We start from the raw sequence: 27176 nt of genomic DNA, 5'->3' as shown, positions 1-27176 counted from the left end.
TAATGGTTTAACAGGTTCCTGCTTCTCTTGTTCAGGCTCATCTCATGCCTCTCCCTTTGCTGCCAGGTGTCTCTTTAGTGGCACCTGGGACTAGCCTGTCACCTCTTTTCCCAGTGACCATCCATTGTGGTATCTTCAGATTCCACTCCCTCTGCCCCATGCCCCACTCCCTACCCCCACCCTCAGCGTGGCTGAATTTAGGAGACTTGTTGGCTCCAGTATTGAACCTTCTTGTTCCTCTTTTGATCAGGCATGGACCCCCCTTGCTTTGGTAGGTACATGGTTAGCTCTCCATTTTTATGCGCCTGGCACTGGCAGGCCACATGCTCTTGTCAGGCATACAAAGAGTTCTGCAGAATTATGTTCCCAGACGTCAAGTGGTGTCACTGTGTCATCCCTCGATTCGAGTAGGCTCTGGGAGGCACCATGTGATCAGTGACAAAGCACAAGCTTGGGGAGAAACAGAAAAGCAGAGCACCATGTGCTGCAGAGAGAATTCTTGGTCCCTGGCCTATAAGTATACAAGAGACAGGTCAGGGCGATCCCGGCAGCCCTCAGAGGCCCTCTGGTAATTGTGTGGAGACTGTCCCACTACAGTAGCATGGCGTCGTCATTATCCCTGATGAGTCTGCCCTTACGTTCCCTGTCCTGATCAATCCTTTGGGGCTGTCACATGCTGCTGTTGCTTTGGATGCTGGGGAATGAACCCAGTTCATGTTGAGAGTATCTTCCTTTACGTTTTTTGCATTCTTCTCTGGATTTGTGTGGAAGCAATGCTATGTCAGGGAGGGAGAGAGGAAGAGAGTGTGTGTGTGGAGGTGTCATGGGAGGTGGGAGGGGCGGGAGATTCCTGAAGTCTTGAGTCATCTCAAGCCCAAGCTGTAGTTGGCCTGTGTGTATTGTGGATCTGTGGCTAATTAGCAAAGGCCATTCCTCAAAATGCCATCTGCTTGATTATTTGTTTGTTTTGTTATTTTCTTTAAAGAAAGGGTCTTTCGCTGCCTGTAATTCAGTAAATCAGCTAGGCTTGCTGTTCAGTGAGCCCCAGGGATTCACCTACCCCTGCCTTCCCAGCACTGTGATTATGAACTCATACCATGCCCAGCTCTTCTATGTGGGTTCTGGGGATCAAACTCAGGTCCTCATGCTTGCGTGGCAAACTTTCTACTGACTGAGCTATCTTGCCAGCCTCCCCTTTGGACTGATACATTCTCAGTATGTAGCCCTAACTAGCCTGCACCTCACTGTGTAGACTAAGGCGGCCTAAAACTTGTCCTGCCTGGAGTCTTAACATTGTAGAGCTGCAGTGTTGTAGTCTGAAATTGACTGTGAGCAGGAATTGCGTGAGCATGAGCTGAAGTTTATTTCAATGTCAAACTGAGTAGAAATTATTGACTTGATGCTTCCAGTTGAGAGAGTTGTCTATTAAGGATCAGTTTTAACCTTGTTATTTTCCCTCCCTTTTTCTCACAGGGAGAATCCCGTATTCTCAGAGTAAAAGTTGTTTCTGGAATTGACCTCGCCAAAAAGGACATATTCGGAGCCAGGTATGTTTGCTTTGTGTGTGTGTGTGGGGGGGGGCTCTTTGAAAAGTTGGTAAACTTTTGGTGGGTGGTGTTGGGGAGTGAACCTAGGGTCTTGTGCCCAACAAGTGCTCGACAACTAAATGCATCCCCAGCCCTCTTTTGCTTTTTCTTCTGAGGCAGGGGTCTCTAAGTTGCCTAGACCGGCTTTGAACTTGTGCTCCTCTTGCCTCTGACTCTTGAATGCTGGAAATTAATAGGCCTGAGCCAGAAGGCCTGGCTGGTAAATCCTTTTCAAATTTAGGTATGCATCTGAACTACCCCCAAGGCCTCTGCAGAGTCACCTGGGAGGTTGGTTTAGTGCCTGATGGTGACACAGATAGCCAAGGGTAGTATTCACATGGTTATCTAACCATGATCTCCAAGTGTCACCTTGGTAGTTAGCTGGTGACTGCCCGAGGGTGGTAGATTCCAGTGAGAGTCTCTTCCTCCCCTCAATTTGGGAATATGGCTCTGTTTATTTTTAACATATCTGCTCGTTCTGGATCCATGGACTCTGGACTCTGGCAAATCAGAAATATTTGGGGGAAAAATTGATGTACAGTGTTTTATCCCTATCTGACATGATTTCTTAAACAGTACAGTACAACAGTAACTACATAGTGTTTAGATTATGTATTATAAGAGATGTAAAAGCAATTTAAAGACTATGGGGGAAATATGCATTGGTTGTTTGCAAATACCACAGCATAGAATTTCATGCTGTGACATGAGCATCTGAGATTTGGGATCCATTGGAGGAACTGGAACCAGTTCTCCGAGGATGCTGAGGGATGGCCTTTCTTGATGTTGGTTTTGTGCTTTTAATTCCTAACTAGGGGAATCTAAAAGCATATGCTGTTCCTTGAACTGGGTTTCCTTTATACGTGTAATCTGCATGCAGGGATGGGGTGACTTGGGTGATGCTGGCGACTGCTGTTTTTGCACTGATGCCCTGGCTGGGTAGCAGTTTGAGCCTTCTGTGTCCTTTAGCGCTGGTGTTTTCCATAGTGCTCATGATATTCCCTGGCCTTTTTTGGCCACTTAGGCTCTCTGTAGGGTGTGGAAGTGTGTTATGGGCAAGGGACAGGATGACAGTAAAACAGCTTGAAAAAAGATTTGAGCCAGACTGTGGAGCACAGAGCCCTTGAGCTTTGACCCAATCTAGACCTAGAAGTGTCCGAGCCTAGCTTTTTCATTTATTGCTGAGGTAGTTTGACAATGTGCACAAAAAGCCCAGCTGCTCCCTGATCACCAGGTGGGCAGGTTTGGAAGAATGAGTAGGCAGCCTTCTATCCCTTATCCAAGGCTCTTTTTAATTTTGTGGTGCAGTGATCTTGAGAGAGGGTAGGTGGCTTCTGAGGATGCATGGCATCAGGTTCTTGGTGGTCCCCTGTGCTTTGGCCCTGTACCCATCTTATGTCAGGAGTCCCTGCATACTGAGGCCTCTTCCCACGTCTCTAGCTGGGGAAGCCCACACACCCCAGAGAAACCATCTCCTGCCAGTGAATGTCACACCCCTGTTGCCTGACTGCCCACATGTCACACATCACTGAATTCTGCCTATTAAAGAAAGTGAGTTTATAGAATGAAACTTAGAGAAATTATAAAAACAAAACAAAACAAAACAAAAAAACCTGAAGCAAATATTGGAGGACAGCCAATAGAGGACAAGCTCTCTGGGTGTGTCCAGGGTGTCTGGGTGTCTGAAACCCTGTCCCCTCCAGGCACTGAGAATAGCCTGTGCTTTGGGGATGTGGGAGAGGCTCGCATCCCACCCAAATGTTTTGTTTTGTCTTGCTTTTTTTTTCTTCATTCCTGTGAACTCACACTGCAGGGTTGGCCACATGCCTGTGTGCGCAAAGAGGAACCTGTACTGAAGGTGGGGACAGGAAAATCCCACGTTTCCCCTCTTCCCTTCCAGGCTAACCCCACCGATGGTTCCAGGAATCCCCACTCCTACCAACATGACACCATTTCCAGGAATCCTGGAACTCTCAAATTCCGTCCCCATCAAAACGCTGCTGTGTGTCCTGCCCCCTTCCCATTCATCTCAGATGACCTTTAGAAACCTGTTTTATAGGTGTCTGCATGCTATCTGTGCTGTGGAAGCCAGAGGACAGGTGCCTTTGTGGAGCTGGCTCTCTCCTTTGACATTTATGTGAGTTTGGGGGGCCAAACTCAGACTGCCAGACTTGCAAGTGTCCTATCTGCTGGGCCCTGCCACCATCCACCGGGCCTAACTTAACCTCTTAGCTGCCGCGGACCACGTGTGTTATCTGGTGGGTTTCGAATACTCATTCACTTGTCTCTCTTACTGAGCTTAGTCAGCAGGGGCATCCGGCGGACATCTGTTGCTTGCCCTCCCTCCCAGGAGATCTCTGCTCTTAGAAGTTGGATTTAGAAAGTTCTCTAGCTTCTCAGGTGTGTGTGTGTGTGTGTGTGTGTGTGTGTGTGTGTGTGTGTGTGTGTGTGTGTGTGTGTGTTGGTCTTGTTTTAACCTAACGTCTTCGTTTAAAAAAAGAAAGAAAGAAAGAAAGATGGACTGGAGAGAAGATGCAGAGGACCAGGCTGAATTTCCAGAACCCACATGTTGGTTCACAACTATCCATAACCCCAATTCCAAGGTATTCAACACCTTTTCTGAACTCTTCAGGCACCAGGCATGTGTGTGATATATATACAGACATGCAAATGCACCCATGCACGCACGCACGCGCGCGCGCACACACACACAGGCTAAACCTTCATATACATAGAACTAAATAAGTAAGTTTTAAAATTGTGATCCTGTTTCTCAGTTTGTTAGTAAGATCTGAAGTTGAAACTGTAGCATAAGTGGACTTAGAATCTTAGAGGAACCCAGGGAATTTCAGCCCTAAATTCTCCCTATTTGTATGAAAACAGAAACTTTTCTTAGAGAATGGATAAAAAGGAAGATACAAATTCGAAAGACAAATAGCGTTATCGTCTTATGTAGATGACCTCCAAGGCAAATGTCGTTAATGTACTGAAATTCTTGACTCTTATTAGCTGGAGAGAGTTTTCAACCCGACTCTGGGTGAAGGGGTCTTTTCCTTTCTGGGGTCTCCTTATTTCCTTCCCCCCCTTTTAATATACTTGTTTGCTGTTGTTCGTTTGCTCTGTTGTTGTTTGACAATTTGTCTCGTTACTTTGTATTTCCCTGATGACCTTCATTCTCTTTCTGCCTGACCTTAGCAAATCTTCCAAAGCCACCTGTGTCATGCCATGTCCGTGAAATAGATGACTGTACCCTGCAGTGGGAGTCCAAGGAGAACCCACAGTGATCAGTCAGTGGAAACTCCGAGGTGTTAGGTCACAAGCACAAGTGCAGGTTTTACAGTATATTCCCCGCCACCCACTGTGTCCTTCAGAGCCCTGGGCCAGCAAGTGTCCTCCCCTCACCCCCAGCCTGTCTACTCAGTGTTCCCTAACCCATGTCTCATTGGATGCCAGTCTCCCAGGCAAAAGTCAGGGTACGAGTTGGAACTCTCACTGTGGAAGGACAGTACTGGAAGTTCCTTGACCTGAGGCGCAATGGGGTAATGGTGTGGGAGGCCAGAGAGACTGTGTACGATATTTGGCCTGCTTGGTAACGTGGGGGTACTTGTGGAGAAGAGTACTTCCTCCCTCTTTGTCTTTCTAACATGGTGATGGCAGCTGCCAAAGGCTCTAAGACCTAGTGTTGGCCGAGCTGCACTCTGGGGGCCTAGTGTCCCTTCAGCGGGAGTTCACCAACCCTCTCTTGAGAGGCCTATGCTGAGGTACCCTTCTCCACTTTTGGTTCCCTGGGCCACAGTTCAGCACTCAGGATGCAAGATGGTTTTTCATCTCCACTGCAGCCAAGTCTATTCAAAAGATCCTTTGTTCAGAGCAGATCGGCTGTCTGAGCATTGGTGCAGGCTGCCCAAGTGAGGAATGGATGTGATAGAGATGGGTTTCCCTGTTAGCCTCACCTGGAGGTCAGAAAAGGACAACCACATAGCTCTTCATCTAAAATCGGGACAATTCTGTCTGAAATCAATCAATGCTGCACAGAATGGGGCGTCAAGGCATCAGATGCAAATGGAGTCTTTCGTTACCCTGGGCCACAGGCATCCAGTCTTTATTTTCTCTACACTGACAGAAATGTTGTGATTTTTCCCCTCCTCTCCAAATTCGTTGTTGGTTTAAGACCAGACTTAGACACCCTTGATTGTCCTGTCCTGCCTCTGCCTCCCATGGACTGGGCTTACATGCACACACGGCCATGCCTGGCTCCAGAATGGTGCAGAGCAAAAGATATCTAACTCAAGGAAGTGGGAGGACGTGGGGGAGGCCAAGGGAACACTGAGTGCTGTTCTGTCAGCTACAGGGCCAGGGCGAAGCCCGGCTGCATCGGAGCCCCTTTGTTCCAGCTGCCTGTCCCAGGGATGCAACATCGCCTTGGTCTCATCCAACTTCGGCTGGCACCTGTGTGTGCGTGTGTGTGTGTGTCTTTATGTTCAGTCCATGTTGACTTTTTGGGGTGGTGGAGGACAGGGCCTCTCACTAGCCTTGACCTCACTGATTAGGCTAGTCTAGTTGGCCAGCAAGTCCCAACTATGTCCAGCTCCCCAGCCCTGGGATTATAAGTACGTACCATCACACTTGGCTTTTTTGACATGGGTTCTGGGAATTGACCTCAAGTCCTTGTGCTGGTGTGGCAATCACTTGACTAAGTTTTCCCTGCAGCCCCTTGGCTGGCAGCTTCGCTAGCTTCACCTCTGATGGCTAGGACTGTATTTTTCATCTTGCAGAGCTTTCTACAGCCCCTAGTGTCCCTAAGAAAGAACTTAATTAAAATCTGTGTGATGTGGGCCCACCCCTTCTCTTCCTCTGCTTCTACTGTGTCATTGGGAACTCTCCATATTCTACATGTGCCCCGAAGTTGCTGTTTCTGTATTGGCCACTGCTTTCCCCCATGCTTATAATCTGTTTGTACCCTTTGTGGTGGCTGCTCACTTGTTTCTCTCTCGTTGACTTGTTCCAGTGTTAGCATGCCTATAGAGGTCCCTTCCCTATAATGTGTCCCATAGCCCAAGGGGGTGGAACAGCTGTTGTCCCTGGTCTACAGTGAGTTTCCGGAGTCTCCAGCTCTCACCTTGCAAAGCTGGTGTGTTTAGAGGCTGTAACCTTGCTTTATCACTGTCATAGGCCCAGGCTAGCCTGTGACTGGGGTCAGTACACTGATTTGAACTCCTAAAGTACAGTGTGATTGGAGTGCCCAGTCCAGGTCTGCCAGCCTGGAGAATGGGTGTTTTCTTCCTCCTAGAGGTGCTGTGGGCTCCTTACCCTTCTCCCGTGGGCATTCAGGGCAAGCTCCTGTTCTGATTTTCACGGGGCCTCTGGGGACACAGCAGAGGATGCTCACCAGGAGTCATATGCCAAGTAAGTACGGAAAGAGGAGGCTTAGGGAAGCAGGCTCAAGGCTGGCAGACAAAGGCTGGGCAAGCAGGAAAGCAGGTATTTGGTGCTGACATTTGTGAAAACTTGCTACTTTTTAACCTCACAGAAGGATGGATTCAGTCATGTCATAATAGATCCTAGAAGTTTCTCTTTGGATAAGCATGGCTGGGAATGGAGGTTCTGCAAGGCCCTTGTACCAAGCCCTTAGCATTAGGACATGAGAGATGGCTGAGGGGAGCACACAGGTGCTGAGTCACCTTGGTCTTTGTCCCACTCCAATGGAGCTGGTAAGTCAGTTATTGCTTTTGAGAACCAAGGCAGACGCTGAAGCAGCATCAGGAACTGGGTCTGCAGTTACACGTAGGATCAGTAGGCCACTCACATTACCAGGGGAGTCCTCATAGACACTTTCTGATAGGGCAGGCACAGGTCCTGTTGTTTGACCACAGTGAGGTATGCAGTCAGGGTAGTGAAGCATGAGGTAGGAGGGCAGCGAGTCACGGTATCCCGTGTTTATTGAACAAACAGCGCATGAGGATACCAGCCCCACACAGATGACACAGCAGCTTGAGTATCCTCAGGCTAGTCGTCAGAGGCCTTTACTATGGAACCTCCCAGGGGTTTTGGGATGGGTCTGTATGTCTTTGGGACTACTCTGAGCTGAAAATGAAGCTTCAACTTCTAGCTGAAGTCAACACCCAGGCCTCAGTTTGAGTCTTGGAGTACAGTGAGCAGAGTCCAAGACTTTGGCCTTGTGAGTATGAATGCCTTACGCAGCATGGAGTGGTAATGTAGACAGGTGGATCCCGCTTACAGCTGACACCTTTGGGGCACTTAGACTTACACAGGTTTTGTTTACGTGTTAGCATTTGTGACCTGGGTCACCTTGGTGTACATGTTCTTCAGGTCCTTGTTGGGCTTCTTGAAAAAGGGTACAGTCTGAAGAATTGGGGGCCTGTCTTGGTAAGAGAGATTTGCTTATGTGTGGTGTGACTTTACATTGGCCATGCATGCACTAGCCAACACTGTGTGTAAGTGCCTGGGACTGAAAGTTTGAACTGTTCACACATAGTAGGCATCCTTGTTTTTCTACTTTGTAGATGAAGGAACCTAGGCAAGCAAGAGTCAGTAAGTCATGATGGGTGGAATCCTTCTCTTGAGGGGTGAAAGTTCAGGCATGGGCTGGGTCATCACAGCAGGTGACCGGTAGAGATCATCCACATTGAGGTGTAAGCAGATTCAGACTACTGCCCATTGTTAACCATGGTAACTGACAGGTGCTTATTGAACTGGGACTTGTTAGATTTAGGAGAGTTGTGCTTTGCTAGTACTATCTGGAAGTTTCCATTTAAACTTAGAACATGTGTTCTTTTTCAGCTAAGTTCAAGGCTCTAGACATTTGACCTTTTGTCATAGGTGTAAGCAAGAACCAAATAAGGTCAGGTTTTATAGAACTTTAGCAACTTTTCCTCCTTGGATCTTCTTGATTTGAAGTTTCAGTAGAGGAATTGGAGACAATACAGTTACTCTTTAAAATGAAATCAGACTTGCTCTGGGATTTCACATTCTCTTACTGAACTTTGCGGGATGTTGTTTCACAGGTCAGAGTGTGTGGGGAGTCTTTACAACATTGGGTCACTGTCATGTGTGGGGAGCCCTTACAAGATTGGGTCACTGTCCTGGGTGGTGAGCCCTTAGTACTGACCTGTACATGGTTGGGTCACTGTCATGTGTGGTGAGCCCTTAGTACTGACCTGCACATAGTTAGGTCACCAGCATTTATTCTTTCGACGTCTTCTAGTTTGAATTTTGAAACAAATGAGCTGATGGTCTTTGGAAGTGCAGCATATAGAAAATGTCCCCTGTTCTCTGATTAAGAATCATGAGACCTTAATGCCCACATCATTATGTGTAATAAAGACCCACATCCCTACGGTACCAGCTCACTGTAGGCTCCTTTATCTAGATCTAAGTTAGTATTTTCCTGTGTTTGCTTCACCAGTTTTCCCCCAAGAGAATTCAAAGACAAATTACAAGTAACTCTATTTTAGTCTCTAAATGCTGCAGCCCATGTCTCCAACAATCAACAAAGAATACTTGTATAACCACAGAACTATCTTAACAAAATTAAAAGTAATTGCCTAGTGGACAGACACTATTACCTTGTCCATTAACTGAACTCCCCTGTCTCTAAGATGCCTTTTCCAGCTAGGCTGTTAAAAGTGGGTTGAGATGCTCATATAGCATTTAATCCTCAGGTCTGTTGGACTTTGGTCTAGACTAGTTCCTCTCCTGGTTCGAATGACTGGTAGGTAGGCAGTCTCATTTACCATATCAACTGGTTACCTGGTGATACCATCAATTAATGAATTCATGTGTTTGTCATAGTTTGTTTCCTGTTGCTGTGATAAAACACCATGAACAAAAAGCAACTTGTGGGAGGAATGCATTTCTTTAAAGACTTGCATGTTATAGTCCATCATAGAGAGAAGCCATGGCGGGAACTAAAGGCCAGAGCTTGGGGCAGAGGAACACTGTTGATGGAACATTCTTTACAGGCTTGCTTGCAGCTATCTTTCTTAAACAACCTGGGCACACTTGTCTAGGGATGCCACTGCCCACACAGAGGTCTGGACTCTTCTTCCATCAGTTAGCAATTAAGAAAATATCATACAGATAAAGCTACAGGCCAGGGTGATCTAGGAAATCTATCAATTGAGATTTCTTCTTCCTAAGTGACCTTGGTTAGTTGACATCTGAAGCAAACAATATCCCTTTTCTTCTGTGTTTCCTGTGTATTAGTCATGGAATTTAAACAGTGGAGACAGTCGACACATCACAGTATCTGCCTATCCTCAGTAATATAGCTGAGCCTGCATTTGGGGCTTCTCCTGTATAAGTGTCTCTTGAATAGGCAGAGCTGATTGACATCTCCAGAGCTTGTGTGTAGGGCCTGTAGACTCTTCATCAGCCTCCATTTCCCTCTGGGGGCCCATTGGAGCAGCCTTGCTGTCCCAGGCATTGCTGGGAACCACTGCTAAGCTAATGACCTTTGAACCAAAAGATGCTTGTCCTGAAACCTCTGCCATCAGGCAGCGGTTGCTACTGTGATTCATATGGAATCCAAGGGAACCTGTTCTTGTTCCCTACCACCACCCCAGGAAAACACCAAAATGACCTGAAAGTCTATTAACCTTCCCTCCCAGCTATAAATACCTTTTCTTACCCTTTAACAACAAATGCAGCAATTGTTTACACTTTATGCTCACATCCTGCTCTTCAGATGAATGAATGCCAGGTCCTTTAAGAGTTTGCCGGTCATAGCTTGCAAACCACCCAGTCCACCTTTGCTGGAGGTGATGGAGTGAACACCCAGAGCAGCATGTCTCTAGGCTGTTAGACCCCCGGGCTTGCTATTCTACCAGTGCCATCATCATAGGTCTTTCCAGAGGTCTTGAATCAAGGAGAAAAGGCTGTGGAGTGTCTGGTGTGCTTTCTTAATAGGCAGGGGAATGTCCGTCTGAACACTTAAAAAAAATGTTACCTTGCAAGTTGTGGGCTTACTAGTAAAGTCTTGCCCTCAGAAGTATGTCCCCTGCTTTCCCTGCCCTCCCTATCCATGAATATGTTAAGATTAAAAGAGAGCAAAAATAACAAGATTCCTTACTTCCTTCCTTACTTCTAAACCGCAGTGATACTGTGATCACCGAGAATCTGATGTGATTTCAGGAACAGGACGCTCCTGGCACATCGCGGGTGCTTCACAGGTTTCATTGGTGTCGCTAGAGTGAAGAAGCAGCAGAAGTTCCATGTGTGGTTCAGACTTGATCCTAACAGGCAGTAAGGGCAGAGCAATGGGAGTCATGGGGAGAGAAGGTCAATGCTCTGTGGCACCTTCTTGAGTGCTAGGTGCCCTCTCTGTCCTCACTCCAGCCACGTGCACCTCTTTGTCCTCATGGTCTCATTGAGTGTCTGGCCTCTTGAGCACAAACCTCAGAAGCTCAAGTGTAAGGCACGGGAGAGTTGCTAACTTGGGATGCACATCTGAAGCAAGCGTTTCTCAGTGTTTAAGACAAGCAGTGCCATGCTTACTTTGCAGAAACCGAATTACCATCCCCACCTTCAGGAGCAGTTCGGGTGGCAGGAAGGGTGCCTGTGCCTGTGACTGATCGCCAGTGCTCTGGCTGCTCTATACCATAACCAGAGTGTATGTAGCCCAGGAGGCCTTAGGAGGGGTGTTCTGGAACTGCCATGCACCTGCAGTATTGAAAGTTAGATGTTCCACTGTACTTAAAGTCAGGCTTTAAGAAATGTACAATATAGCCAGTCAGTGATGGCACATGCCTTTAATCTCAGCATTCAGGAGGCAGAGGCAGGAGGATCTCTGTGAGTTCGAGGACAGCCTGGTTTGCAGAGCAAGTGTCAGGACAGGCTCCAACGCTACACAGAGAAACCCTGTCCCGAAAAACAACAACAACAAAACCAAAACCAAAAAATTGTAATGCAGAATCCATTTTGGAAACCTGTCATTGGAATTCCAAAATGTATGTGTGTGTGGTGTTAGCATGTGTGTGGGTTCACATGTATATGCAGGTGTTCATGAAAACCTGAAGCTGATCTTGGATTACTTCCCCTTATTTATTGAAACAAGATCTCTTTTTGCGATCTTCAAAGCTCAGTGTTTCCAGCTTGCCCTGTCTCTGTCTTCCTGTTGGGAGTACAGCCAGTTACCATGCCTGCCTGGCTTTTACGCGGATTCAGGGGATCTGAACTCTGGTCCTCACACTTGTGCCAGAAGTACTTTATTCACTAAATCATCTCTCCTCAGTTCCCCTAAAACATTGTGTTTCCCAGATCTCATAGATGATAGGTAGGTGGATGGGTACAGATAGGCAGGCAGATTATTTTACACTTGTGAGGCTTAATGTGCTGAGAAGCATTGTCATGTACTTGTGAAATCATTTTAGGATAGAACTTGAAAGACAACCGTTTTAAAGACTAAAAGCCTTAAGTAAAAGATGGAGAATTAAACCTTTTCCAAGGGCTACATGTAGTTATCTAAATCTGAAGCCACTGCAGAGTGTGTGTGTGTGTGTTCCTTTTTTTCCAATACAGGGTCAGATAGGCAGTTGAGCTTTAGCAGGACATACAGCCTCTCCACGGCAACATAAAGCATATTTGGACAAGATATAAACTGTAAGAAAATTACACAGGCTTTCCCCTGGATGATTTGAATGACATCTACAGTGATGAGATGATAATGGAATACTAGGATCAAAGGCACCCACACTTCTTTGATCCTTAAGATTGGCAAACCAAAGGCAGGGTGTGTGAAGCCAGGCTGGTATGGAGAATGGGGCTGGACAGAAGGGGTCTGGGCTAATAGAAGCAGACTGATCAGAACCCCACCAGAGCCTTTCTATTCAGACTCTTCCTGGCTCCCCAGTTTTAACATCCCTTCTCCCTGAGTTTACAGCAAGACCCCTCTGGGCCGAGGGTCTTTATCTCTTTATGGCCAGCTGTTACACAGAAAAGCAGTGGAGAACATTAGAGAAATGCTGTTATGTTTGATGCCTACCTTTGGACAAAAAAGGTTCTAGTTTTTATAATCTGCCTTGAAGAAGAGAGATCATTTCATTCTAGCTTGTTTCATGGGTGACCGCAATGTGGGTAAGAAAGTCATTAAAAACCCTTGCTTCAGAGACTTTCACTTGAATATATTGTTTCTGGAGTCTCAACCAAATAAATGGACATGGCTATGTGCCAGTTGCCTGCAGGTCATAGTTATGAGTGTGTAGTATTGATTTTCTATAACAGATATATTTAGAACCAGGAGTAGAGTGTCAATTGTATTTGGTCATGATTTCCAAATTAAACTCTTTAATGGAGCTTCTGTTGGTGAGTGACAAATAATAATTTTGCTAGTGTTGACTTTTAGAGCTTGAGAGAGTTGGGTTCCTAAATAGTATAGCAGCTTTATTTATTTTTCATTTCAAGGACAGCAAACCTAAATATAGTTTATGAAACTTTTTGATGTACACCACAGAACGAAGATGGATAATGGATACATTTGCGAAGTGTTTTGTCTTAGTGAAAATAATTATTCTCACTGTTTTGTGCATAAGATACATGAATAATAGCCAAAGTTGGATTAATGCCCATGCAAACAGTTACAGATATATAACTGTGTATTAAAATCAAGCTATTGCCTGTTTTCCTTCCTAAACATTTTGGAGACTTTTGACCTTAGTGTGAATAATGTTTAAAAAGGAACCTACAGTCTCTAACTGCCCAGTAAATTATTAAAGGGCTGGCAGTCTTCCTGGAGGACATCAGCACAAGTGGTAAACACATGGACTGGAGTGAGTGTTCACGTGTTGTTCAGAGAGGAAAGGGTGGTGAGGACACCTCCAAGGCTGTTGACACTTCTTCTTTCTCTCCATGTTCTAGGAGCATTGTTGTGCTTCTCTAATTGCACAATTATTATCTTACATCACAGTCATCCTAATGCTTAGTGTCAGTCATTCGTGGAGAGAAAGAAAGACTTCCATATTTAGTGGTTGGATAGGGAATCAAAATGGGCAAATCATTCTTCACAGTATTGCTGTCATTTTCTCAGTTCGGAAGCAGTGTTATCTTCTCTTGCAGTGGTTTGAAACACTTGAAAACAAAGGCTTTAGGTGCTTATGTGTGCATGTGCGTTGCACACCCATGATGTGTTTATATGAAGTCAGAGGACAGCTTTGTGGAGTCACTTCTATCCTTCCACCTTTGTATGGGTCCCAGGGACTGAACGCAGGCTGCTAGGTATGTGGGGAAAGCACCCTTTACTCACAGAGCCCCCTCACCATCTCAGTTGAAGTGACTTTGAGTATCGTGTATCCTGACAATACAGAAATTGCACATTTCTCTTTTTCCACAGCAGGCTCCCCACAGTTTAATTTCATGTTCTCTTGTTATTAAATGTATAGACAGGCCATCTTATTCTAAAAATGAGGTTTCCTACTATCTAAGATAGATAATTTGGATCGTCTTACACAGTTTCTGGAATGTCAGAATCTTTTATTCTCTTCTTTCTCTGGGATGATCCATCCATCCACCCAGACACCCATGCTGGGAACAGCTGTCCTGAGTTCACTGCTCCCTCCTGTCTCCACATCTGGTTCTCAGTGTTTGGAGAGGGGACTTTCTGAATTAGAGTCCATCTTAGTTAGGGTTACTATTGCTGTGGAGGCACCATGAGCAAGGCAACTTAAAAAGGAAAGCAGTTAGTGAGGGCTTTGCCTACAGCCTGGAGGGCGAATCCATGAGCATCATGGTGGGAAGTGTGGTGGCAGGGGGGCAGCCATGCAGGGCAGGCACAGCAGGCAGGCAGGCATGGGCAGGGCAGGCACAGCAGGCATGGGCAGGCACACAGGCAGGCAGGGCAGGGCAGGCACAGCAGGCAGGCAGGGCAGGGCAGGCACAGCAGGCAGGCAGGGCAGGGCAGGCACAGCAGGGCAGTCACAGCAGTCAGGCAGGCAGGCAGGGCACGTCACTGGAGCCATAGTTTCAGAACTTATATCTGATCCACAAGGAGGAAGAAGAGAGAATCAACTGGGAATGGTCTGGGCTTCTTAAACTTCAAAGCCCCAATGGCACACCTCTTCCAACAAGCCCACACCTCCTAATCCTTCCCAAAACAGTTGTGCCAACTAGGGACCAAACATTCCAATATATGAACCTATGTACATGATTCTCATCAAACCGCCACAAGTTCCGCACTTCCTTTCTTCTTTCTGTCTTCCTCTCAGCACTGGCTGCGTTCTGTCCTTGGCAAGTCTTTCAGTGATAGCTGTTGGCTATAGTGACCTTGATACAAATGCTTGTCTTGAGGCCTCCATTGTGTTCTTTGAACCTTGCCCTTGGCTTCTCCAAGCAGCTGTAGTCAGTCCTTTGTGTCCTCAGAAGCTCCATGGTATCTCTGTCATCGTGGCCACATCTCTCCTAGCTTCTCCCTCTGCTTGACCAGCCTGTTTCCTTTGGTACTTTCCCAGACAGGCCTTAATGTTGGTTCCCTCCCGGGTGATGGCACTTAGTAACTGAGGTAAGATTGTCCCCCCTCTCCTGGCCTTCAGGTTCGTGTGCATAGAAGACAAGTTTTCTCTATTGGCCTCAGTCTCACATTGACCCAGGACACTAAGTCCATGAAAACAGTTATCGTTATCTTCTTATTCTTTCTATTAGTTACTTCTCTCGTCGCTGTGGCATAATGCCCAACAGAAGTCCTTGAGAGAGGACAAGCTTATCTTGGCTCACGGCTCACAGTTTTAGAAGACCCAAGGCAAGGACAGCAGTAGGAGGAACAGCATGGGCTCCTTCGTTTTAGCATTACATGGGAAGCAGAGGACTCAAGCCGGACCAGAGAGTATATGCTTCCAGGGTCTGCCAGCAGCAACCCAAGTCTGCTGGCTAAGCCACTGGTCTTAAGGGTTCTGCACTCTCCTCAAACAGTGCCACCATCTGGGAACCAGGTATTACAGCTCCACATATCCCCTGCCTGCATTTGGCAAACTCTAGAACTCCTTGGTGGCTTGTCTCTCTTTTCTCCTGCTTCTGGGCTGTGTTTCTTTCCTGTTCTGCATTCTCCATGCTGTCCTTGTATGCCCATGTTAGTACTGTTTTCTTGTTCCTTCTGTTATTCTTTAGGTATCTTCTGAATATAAATGTTAATAATATAAAATTGCACACTGCATTATTTTTGGCTCCTCCTTGACTTCAATATTAGCACAGATGCATTGTCTTAAAGTGAAGCCCCATTTCATTACCCACTCCTCTCCTCTCAAGTTCTTAGAGGTGAGAATTGTAAGCGTCCCTGCATGAAGTCCTGAGTGGCTCTGTCCCATCTGCACAGGTCTGTTGTGGGACCTACACCTCCCTCTGGTGGCTGGATCACTCAGTGCATTTTCATTCTAGGCCATGGGAATGGTCTATGAATCTCACACTCTTTGGAGCTCTCCTGTAAAGAATACTATTAATTCTAATTTAGTTAGTTTGGGCACATATTTCCCATTTTCAATCAGTCACACCCAAAGGAAAGAGTTTATTTTTGCTTTAATCAACTTCCTTTTTTTTAAAACATAGCTGGTGTTTTTAAAGTAGGTACTATAATAGCATTAGGCATTATTTCCTCCTTTTATCTGCCAAATAATTTATAGTGTCCTCAGAGTAAGATACTGGTCACTAAACAAGAATAATTACCTGCTAGTAGAAAGAAATGAAATTCTTAAATGAATACTATATTTCAGTATGGTTTTGTAGACCAGTACTGGTCGCCCATGTTTCCTTGCAAAAGGAATTTCTGGGCTGACATTCTCAACACAGATAAGATTGAAATTACTCTAAAGAGTTTGTCTCTGTCCATGCAGGGAACAGGGCTGATCGGCTCAGAATTGTTCATAGGTAGCCTTGGAATTAAAAGACCTCCCTTTGCACAGGGCTCTCCCTGAGCTGCAGGGTTTGATACTCTACAGGGAAGCTGTTTTTAAATAGACAGAGGAGGACAGGAAGTCTAGTTTTCCCTTCGGTCTTCATCTCTTCTCTTTGGCTCACTTCGTAGTAACAGTAGGTGCACTGTGTTGATTTTCAAAGTGACTCTCAGAGGACACCACCAACAGCAGCAACTATTTTAAATTCCTAGTTCTTACACACAGGTTTTGCTGGTTATTTCTCTGGTATGCTTGAGTAATTATTTTTTGTGTTTTGATGAAATCCTGCTGGAGGCAGGGGAGGGAGACTCTTGGTGGAAGGAGTCTTGGGCACTGTGCCTAAATGGCTCTGGTTCAGCAAAGGCCTTAAAACCAGGCAGCTGTGCCTAGAACACCCACTAACATCCTTCCCTTCCTTTGCCATCATTGAAAGTCTTAAACACTGACAAAACAGCTGAGAGGAAGGCCAGGCATGTTTGCCGTGGGCCAGAAAGTAGGGAGGGACACTTGAGAATAAAGTGCCATTTGGGATGATGGGAGAGTAGATTTTGCAGACATTAACGTTTGTTTTCAGAGCTGAGGGAACAGTTGTTGCTGCCTTTCAATGATCTAGGAATAGATGTGTTTCTAATACTCCTGTTTTTAATCACAAGACAGTTCATTCTAGTGGGATAATGGTTTCAGGACAGCCCCCAAGGATGCTGAGACTGTATAAATACAAACTCCTCACTGTTCATTTTCTTGCCCCTAGACATTCAGGCCTCTAGAGTTAACATGTAAATAAATGGAAATAGTAAAATGATCTCAGTTAAGCTGAAAAATGTTTTTGGTCAGTGATACGGTGCTCCCTGGCACCTATACTAGGGCATGAGAAATGTCCTGGGAGTCACCTGGCTGCCAAGAGGAGGTCAAGGGTCTAGAGGGTGGGACATGTCCTTATCAATCACTGTGAGGCCATCCATCACTGTGGTCCATGGCATCTGTCTCCGCCACCTTCCTCCTGCTTGATTTATCCTCCGGGTATTCATATCTGAAGTTTCACCAGCAGAACCAGCTAGAGAGAGCAGGGTCTTGAAAACAGCAAGAGGGTGCCTGGCAATGTTGATGTCCTGTGTTTAGTTATAAATACTGCAGGCAGGCATGAATTTGGGTGGACAGAGTAAGGATTAGAGACACCTTTTAAGAGAGCTCCTGGGAGAAGGGCATCTGTTGTTTCCTGTCGTCAGAAAAAGAGCTCCAGCAGTGCCAGTAGATCGCATGTCCCAAGTCATTTTTCCATTTTCCACTGCACAGGGAGCAGCAGATGTGAGATTGGTGACCTTTGTAATGCTAAACTTACATATTGCTTATAACATTAAATGTGATGCATGCTGGGGAAATCTCAGTAGAAATAAATACATGAGGCAGGAAATAAGAGACTTTCTTAGCCCTTTCCCTCCATCATTTCTGTGATGTGATGTTTTCCCTTTAAAATTCAAATACTGCTAATGCTGCAGGATTCAGAGACCTGGGTAGTTTACAGTGATTAGGCCTGGAGCTCCCTGAGGGAGTGGGATTAGAGGTCTCCTAAAAAGCTTCCTGGAGGGAGCTTTCCCTCCTGTGTTGACAGGGCACTTAACCCAAGAGGTTACAGCCATGCAAACCCAGGGTGTTGTTGCTCCAGCTTGAGTCTTGTAGCCTCCTAAACTGTGGGAAATAAACATTTATCTTTATGAATTAACCAGCTTTGGTGTTATTTTAAGGAAGCATGAAATGGACTAAGACAAAGGTATCCTCCTGAATCAATCTCTCTCTCTCTCTCTCTCTCTCTCTCTCTCTCTCTCTCTCTCTCTCTCTCTCTCTCTCTGTGTGTGTGTGTGTGTGTGTGTGTTTGATTGATAGAAGTGGCTGAAGGGTAGTTCTACTTTGTCTAATTTACTTGTTTTTACGTGTTTGTTTTGATGAGGTTTCGGTTTGAGTCAGGGTCTTACTCCATAGCCAAGGCTGGCTTGGAACTATATTGGAGTTTAACCATCTTCCCAGCAGTCTTCCCTCCTCAGGCTCCCAAGTCTTGGGATTATAGGTGTGAGCTACCATGTTCTTGCTTGTTTTCACTCCAGGGTTCATTGCTGAGCCGTTCCCAGGTCACTGCACACATCCGTCTGTCTTAGCATTTCCTGTGGCTGCATAGTATTTCTGATTGTTCAATAGCCACCGTATTGAAAGGCAGTTGTCACACTGAGACCCCAGGCAGCCAGTACTCAGCATCAGAGTGAACTTGTGGTGGAAGAAATGGCTTACATGGCCCTCACTGTTGCTGCAATTGGACCCTTGCTATTTGTGCCTTACCAAAAAAGAAAAGGAAAAAAAAAGAAAGAAATTTTTTAGCCCATATCATGTTCTGGGTGCTGTGTATAGGAATGAGACATAAGGCCAGGTCCATGCCTGCCCAGAACACTGCTTCCATCTCTGAAGTCATTGGCTAACTGCAAGGGGAACTACCTTGAAAGACCATCTCACCTCTTCTCCTGGATCAGCTTTCTACTGGAGGAACCTGTCTCCACATAGGATATATGCAGCAAGTAGAGGTTGCTTGGACAGTGTTAACTGGTGCCAGTGGTTGCCTGGAGGGCGGCACTTAAATTGGTATTTATAGCCTTTTTTTGTTTTTGTTTTTGTTTTTAGTTAGGAGTTAGTAAGCTCTGTATCATCCTTCCCTGTGCATCTGACTGGGTGGAGATACTGTATCCTGTTCTCCTCACAGAGTCACATGGGATGGAGCCCTCTGGGTACCCGCATGCCTGGTTAGACATTCCCTTTAGAGTCCTGTCCTATGCCCCTGTGGATGCTTCTGCATTTTGCTCTTTCCTACTCCTTCAGGCATCTTCTCAGATTGCCTTTTCACACGTGATTAATTCTGGCTTTAATCTGATTCACTATAGCCCCACAGAAGGAAAAACTGTATCGTTTTTAGTGATTTAAGATCTATCTTTGTAGTCTGTATTCATTTTTAACTTTTGGGAGTCAACGGAGTTATGGAAGAAATAGTTATGAAAGAAACAACTGCCTGAATGAGGTGGGCTTGGTTAGGGATGCTGCTGGGGCTCTTAGGGTGGTCCTGATGGGGACATGGGCCTTGCTGTCACTGTTCCATCAGGAATCGCTGCACTTGGGAGTATTATCTTATGGTAGAAGTTCCACAACCACTTAGCTGTGTTCCCACTGGCAGCCTGCTAGGGTGCTTCTGAATGTGAAATGGAACCAGGACACACTGATGACATTGCCACTCACCCCAGAGTCTGTGAGGCACATGACAGGCCAGGAAAAGTGGTCTAGAAACACTTTTTTTTTCATGAAGTGTTGGGTTTAGGGTTTTAAAAGGGGGGGGGGACGAGGAGGGTAGAATTTCCAAGACCTTCTGCCCTTTCTCTTACAATGGGTTCCTCACTCTCCCAGGAAGGGAGCACTGGGTTATGTGTTCACCTGGTGGTTAGCACTAATGCATAGTCTTGTTGGTCTCTTTATATTAGGGGTACAGTGCAAATGTGTGTCTGCCCAGGTATACATGTTCCCAAAGCGAGGGAGGCCTTCATTCTGACAAGACAGAGGTGATGAGGCTACTACAAGGGTTTCTAGAATTAGGCTCACTTGCCCTATCAAGCTGCTGGAACCAGTTTTCTTGAGGGCCAATTCCTTTTCCACAGTGCATACTTGAATAATATCTACCAACCTTAAGGTATTGTGTGTATGAATGTGCAGTGTGTGTTCCCATGTGTGCAGGTGTTCATGCATGTGTGTACACACACTTGTGAAGGACTGAGCTCAGCCTCGGGTGTTATTCCCCAGGGTTGTCCACTGTGGATCTGAAACAAAGCACCTCACTTACTGGGATTTGGCCATTTTGCCAGTTTGTCTGGCCAGCAAGTTCCTGGGATCTGCTTGTCCTTGTCCTCTATTATGTCCCGACCCGCAGGACACTCATCGTGGGTCTGGTGGACACCTAGGGAAAAGATGGGGGGCAGGGGATACAAAGACGGACGCCAAGACAAGAGTCTGATCAAGGCGACAACTTTATTCATCCCAAAGGGGTTTATATGGAGGAAGGGAGGAGGGGAAGGAATGGGGGATGTGCTGTAGCTGCGATGAACCTGGTGGAGCGGAAGGTCAGTAGGATGGGTAGGGCATCCTGTGTCCTCTGGTAACCTAACTGCAGACTCTAACTTTATCTTTCACAATCCATCTTCTACTAAGCCTACGCCCTAGATAAGCCACAGGTCTGTTTCTGGAATTTGGCAGGTAGCAGGGTGGTCCCGAGTCACGTACTTTCTATGAGGGTCTTTTCTTATGAGTATGTGAGGCAGCTGTACCTGGTTGATGGCCAGAGGTCCCTGACATCTCCCCCTTTCTGGTTAAACAGAAATTAGGTGCAGCCGGAGTATAAGTTACCCGAGAACCACAGTGATGATGGAGCCTGTCTTAGAATTGATCTGAGAGGCTTCTACCTTACCCGTATGGATTACTTTGCCAGCCGTCAAAGCTCCTGACTTAGGGGGTGAAAGCATCAGAGGGGAGCCCGTCCTCGGTCTGCCATCAATAGTGGTGGTTATTTTTGTGGGTAAAGGGGCCTTCCAAGGCCCCAGCTGGGGCTGCAAGGGGGGACATGAGCAGATTATGTGCCCCGGGGGAGTTTGTCTCCTTTATGCTATGCTGGGAACATTAGGCGAAGGTCGCCTTCCTCCTTGCCATCGCTGTCCTCAGCTTTCTGATAAGGACCACTCTCTTTCATGGCTAGCCTCTGATAATGGATCTGGATAGGCCTTGCGGCAAGATTATCTACTTGCTGTTTAATAAGGTCCGTCAGGCACCTAAGGGCCCATGGGCCAAAGGAAATAAGCAATATAAAGCCTAATAGAGGGCCCAAGATGTTGGGCAATAGGGATAGCCAGGGAAAAGTGGAAAACCAATTATTATACCAAGTCCCCTGTTGCTCCCTCTCTCTCTTTCTTTTTTCTAGGTCCTCTCTGACTTTTTTCATACTATCTGTAACTCTTCCTGTCTTACTGACATAAAAGCAACATTCTTCCTTAAGGGCAGCACAGATGCCTCCTTGTTGCAGGAACAGGAGGTCTAGTCCTCTCTGATTTTGTAGGACAACCTCAGCCAAAGAGTCGATGGAATCCGCAAGGTCGTCTATTCCGTTTTGAAGTCGCAGGATGTCTGTATCGATGGTCGAGCGCAGTTCAGAATACCTATTGTTTGAAAGGACAAGGGAGGTGATGCCTGTCCCTGCTCCAGCAGCACTGAGGCTGACAAGGAGAGAGATGGTGAGGGCAGTAATTGGCTCTCCACAGCTCAACATCCCTGCCCGTCTCCCTTGCTGGGTTTGCACTCAGCCAAGGTCTCGCCATCAGATTCAGATGGCTGATTGTCATCAGATAGGCTGACAATCACAAGAGGGAAGTTTAGGTGTGTATATAGAATTGTGAACACAAGAGGTGCACAGTGGATTGATGATGTTCAAGTATGACTTCACAGTAGAACCCACAGAGAGCATCACAAATATTTCATTGGGGTCTCATCCCAGAAACTGATTTAAATGGCTTGGGAACACACAGGTAGTCAGGGCCAGTGGCCACATGAGCTCAGCTCTGGAGTTGGGGAAACTGAGATTCAGAAAAGTCACTAATTATCCCAAGGTTCTATCTAAAGTTATAGACTTGTGCCCATGACTCTGGCATGACCTGAGTTTAGCATAACTTGCTCTGTTGTATTCTTGCCCTTTCCCATGATACAATGTTGGTGGATAAGACCTGGACCAATCCAGGGGCCTCCAGTACCATTTGAAGAATGGGCATTATGCAAATATTCATTTCTGCTGTGTTACAGAAAGAGACTGTCTCTTTGTGCAAGCAATCTGTATTTGTCAGTCTTGCAAGTAGACAGATCCAGGTCTTTCTACCACAGCCCCATGCGTGCCTTATGCTTCTTCTAGTCTGCTGTGTTGAGACAGAAGCGTGCTCAGTACCACTCTCTTGAATCAGAGACTCAGCCTTGACCTTCTCCCACAGTCCCCTTTGTCCAGCAGGAGGACTGGGAACAAAAGGTGCCTCTTTCACCTTCCCAGGACTCTCTCTCTGGGTTTCCACTCCTCCTAGACAACCCAGGAAGCCTTTATCCTCCTCTGATACACAGTGAGCAGCCAACACCTCCTGGGAATCTTTAAAATTGTTCCCCAAAGAAACCACTCTGCAGCAGAAGCCTATTTTTAGACTTCATAAAGCCCACATCAGAGTTTTGCTGCCTTTCTCTGTGTCTCTGCTCGAAGCCTGCTGTTTGAAAGACAGCAGGCTCTTTTGTCTTTTAAAGTTCAACACTGTCTGGCTAGCTCCCACCTTGAACTCTGCAGCCCTGGAATGCTCTGGGGCCTTTTCTTCCCTCATTCTGACCGAACTCCAAACCACAGGTAATAACCTTTACACCATTGAAGTAGAAACAACAGGGGTAGAAAATCTCTTCCAAACAGTGCCACAGTTAAGTGAGCTGGAGTATATTTTGGTATGTCTTAAGACTTGATTCGTCCCAGATGCATTTAACTAATTCACTAGACTCCTTTGAACTTGGGCCTTTATAAGTGGCTATCCGAGATCAGAACACATTTGGTGGTTAGTAGCATAAGGAGCTATCAAGTTGAAGCCATCAAGTCCAATAACCAGCTTCACAGAACAGGATTGAGGTGTTGACTTGGAGCCTTGATCATTTCCTGGAAAGTCTGGAGTTCTTTCTTTGGTTAGCAGCTTGCCTCTATCTTTTATATGCATCCCTAGGTTGTGACTAAACACAACCCTGTGACTTTAAAGAAAGCAGAAAGCCCAAGAGTGAAAGGCAGTGCTGATTTAGTCATGCATCAGAAACACCATGAATGTGTCTCCTGTACTGGCTAAGTTTAAGTCAACTTGACACAGGCTAGAGTCATCTGAAAGGAGGGAAACCCCAGGTAAAAAAATGGACCCATAAGATTGGGCTGCAGGCAAGGCTGTAGAGTGTCTTAGTATTACTGATTGGAGGGCCCAGCCCATTGTGGATGGTGTCTTCTCTGGGCTGGTGGTCCTGGGTTCCTTAACAAAGCAGGCTGAGTAAGCCATGAGGAACAAGCCAGGAAGCAGCACTTCCCCAAGGCCTCTGCATCAGTGCCTGTCTCTAGGTTCTCACCCAGCTTGAGTTCCTGTCCTGACTTCCTCAGTGATAGACAGAGGATATAGAAGAGTAACTCAAATACACCCTTTTCTTTGATCATTGTGTTTCATCCCAACCATAGTAACCTGAGCTAATACATCTTCTTAGCATCCATTTCCCACCCCTCCTTACTTTAACTGTTATGTCCTTCATATTGGGTTATACAACATCAACAAGTCAAGTCTCTTTTATTCTTTTATTGAATAAAAATTTTAACAGTTTATATTAAACTTAAGTTGGTGAAATATATTATATAGAATCATGTCAAGTTCATGTCAGTAAAGCTAAGCTAATTATTCCTTTGAGCAAAATACCATTTTGAATGGACAGTGAGTGTGTGTGTGTGTGTGTGTGTGTGTGTGGTGGGAGATTCATTTTGAGCATTCCTCTCTAATCTTAAACATATGAAATGTTCTATAGGCTAAATCTGAGTGCTGATATAATGCCACAGGCATAAAGTTACCCTGCTAACCATGTAACATGCAGTAGTCAAAACACAGGCAAACTGAAGATAGTTGTATGAAATGTTCTGCAGGCTATGTGTACAAGCTGTATATAAAACATAAGTGAATTTCATGTTTGGAATTAGGTTCCTACTGTCAAGATTTCTGAATAAGCCTGGAGTCCACATCACTTTTTCAGCCTATGTGTGGGTATAATACTTGTCAGCTAGTATATATGGCTAGAAAACAGTGGAAACGGGTTCAGAGTGAAATACTGACCTCGGAGCAAGCTGGCCAGAACCAGGGCTGGGATATGAGATTCAAAGGTCCATCCCTAGTGAGCCTCTTGTGCCCTGTGGGTCCCAACTTCCTAAAGGCTCCACAGCCCCTCAATCCAGTGGAGAACAAGCGCTCAAAACATGGTTTATGGAGATGATCACAAGATCCAAGGGATGTCTAATTCTGATAAAACTATAGCATAGAATAAATATTAAAATGGCATTGTAGGAACGTTCAGTTCAAGGGAACGTATATATTGTACACCTGCCTCAAGGATAGGGATCGCTGCTGACAAGGGGACAGAAAGAGTGTAAGAGTTAGAAGTGGTGGTGACTATAGGAAAACATTATCTTTTGAGCATAGTTGGGCGGCAGCACGTACAGTGGCTATGACACCATATACAAGACATACGTACAAGCCAGACCAAATCCCAGCATCAAAACGGGAGTTGAGTATAAAGTTCTTTCCTGGCTAAGAAACTACTGTTGGGTGCTGAAAAAGGAAGGGTCAGTGGTCTCTGATTGAGCGCCTGACAGGTCGACTATATTCCAGTAGAAGACCACACGTCCAAGAATATTTGAATAGCACAAATTGGCCTAGATGGGGGATAAAACAAAAGATACAAAGTTGGGTAGGAAAGGGGGCAGATGTCTGTGTTGGAGGAGGGAGAGTGACTATGATCAATTCTCATTGTACAAAATTCTCAAACAAGTAATAATGAACTTTTTAAATGGTATTGTAAAGAGCTGGTTAATGATTGGAATCATTCTGTAGCATAGAGTAAGAAGGGAGAGGCATGTGAGTATGAAAAATGCAAATCAAAAGTGTAGATCTGAGTGTCAACACACTAATGTCAGAGAGTTGTGTCACCTTAGAGAAGGGGCTCCTGGGCACTTAGCGCACAAGTGCTCAACCGTGCATGCTCACCGACATGTGGAATTGTATATGTGTATGTGTGGGTGTATACACTTGAATGAGGTGAGCCTAGAAGAGGGTATCGTGTCCTCTGGAGCTGAAGTTACAGGTGTTTATAGGTTTCCTAATGTGGGTCTGGAAACCAAACTCAGGTTCTCTACAAGATCAGTATAAACCCTTAACCACAGAGCCATCTCTCCAGAACCCTTTCATTCAAGCATTCGTGTGCTGTAGACTCCTGTAAAGAGTCTATAGAACTGTACTGGATCTAACCAAAAGAATAAGGAGGAGGAGGAATCTAGGCTTGCAAGGGGAGAAGAGAGGAGAGTAAGAGATACAAAGAGGAAAGGAGGGAAGGAGGGAGGGAGGGAGGGAGGGTAAAAAGCTCCCAGGCAAAATGTAAATGAAGAGAAACAGGTTAAGTTATAAGAGCTAGAGGGACAAGCATTAAGATAAGGCCAGGCATTCGTAACTGATAATAAGTCTCTGGCATGATTTGGGAGCTGGTTGGTGGCCCAAAAGGCAGCCTATTACACACTTGGAAGGCATAGGCAGTGATTTCAAGGCCAGCCTGGCCTACATAGCAAGTTCCAGGACAGCCAGTGCTACATAGAGAGATTCCCCCAAATAGTTTTAAGCAAAGAAAGGGGGTGGGGAATCATTGGGGTTAGTTCTCAGCTCTCCTCATTCCTAGTTTATCAGATTAATAATTCATGCTAGCCCTTTGACAGGTCATCACTCACTCCAGTGGTGTTTATAGGATGACCTTGATTGACCTACGTCTGTCTCCATGGTGCTTTTCCTTTCTGCCTAACCAAATTTGCTGTCGCATTAGTTTTTTGTTGATGCAGCCCACAAGGACTTGCCTCTGTCTTCTGGTGGAGTTTAGTAGCCCCCCCCGGCCCCCCCATTCGTGCTGACTGACACTTTGTGAGGAGCTGTAGCAGAGATGAAAGCATAGGTGTGGGCCTTCAGAAATCAATCAGCTCTTGCTGAGTTGCCTTCAGCTTGGCCCATGAACATAGATCCTAAATATCTAAGTGTTTTTGCTGTTGTCTTTTAAGGAATTTTCTATTTACTGACTCATGGGCATGTTCAGTATTTTGACATCAGAATACAGCATTGTCATCTATAGAGTAAATTCTCCAGAACCTCTCCAGAACTCATTCTTAGAGAACCATGCTCTAGAGCCATTCCCCATAGCGGTATCCATAGCTACCCAGGACACACTGCAGTATATTCATTTCTGTTGGCTTCATTTCTGGTTGTTTTGGTGGATTTTGTCATGCTTCAACCTTGGTCTTGGAGGTACACTATGATTGGTTGCAAGCTTTAAAAACAAAGACCTCAAAGAAAACAAAGCTATGAATACGTATGTATGTATGTATGTACGTACGTATGTGTGTATGTATGAGAGGGGCAGGTGCCTGGTTTTTCAGCCCTTCTTCTCATTCTTTCTTTCAGTGGTACCTTGTTATGTAGTCCAGCCTGATGCTCTCAGTCCACCTGCCTCAAGCTATCAATACTGATGCCTCATCCTCTTAAGTGCTAAGACTTTGGGTGTGTACCACTACACCGGCTGACCTGTATTTCTTTTTTCTTCTTCATTTATCCTTTCTAACCTTTTACTTTTAGAGGTTTGTGTATATGTCCTCTATTTACAGTAGTCTCCTCCCCTTCCCACTCCTCTTGTGTCCTTCACGCCTTCTCTTAAACTCATGGCTTTATTTTCTTTAATTATTACTGTTGCACAGACATACATATATACAAATAAACATACAAATGTGATGATTTGGAGGAGATGAGCTGGATCGGACTCAGCAGCCTCCTCTCTGAGGATTAGCTTTCGT

The 27176-nt window shown here is 45.7% G+C and overlaps 1 protein-coding gene across 3 annotated transcripts in view; it reads left to right on the top strand.

Moving 5' to 3' along the window:
- The window catches only part of Nedd4l (NEDD4 like E3 ubiquitin protein ligase), a 319440-nt gene that overhangs the window by 101032 nt on the left and 191232 nt on the right, over positions 1 to 27176 (top strand). For all 3 annotated transcript variants that reach the window (XM_040741708.1, XM_040741707.1, XM_040741706.1), the window contains exon 2: positions 1474 to 1547. In XM_040741708.1, the coding sequence (XP_040597642.1) occupies positions 1474 to 1547 (74 nt within the window). The remainder of the gene's footprint in view (positions 1 to 1473; positions 1548 to 27176) is intronic.

The sequence above is a fragment of the Mesocricetus auratus genome, unplaced genomic scaffold (assembly GCF_017639785.1).
Source record: "Mesocricetus auratus isolate SY011 unplaced genomic scaffold, BCM_Maur_2.0 Super-Scaffold_6730, whole genome shotgun sequence".
NCBI lineage: Eukaryota > Metazoa > Chordata > Mammalia > Rodentia > Cricetidae > Mesocricetus > Mesocricetus auratus.
This window is presented reverse-complemented; position numbering and strand designations above follow the sequence as displayed.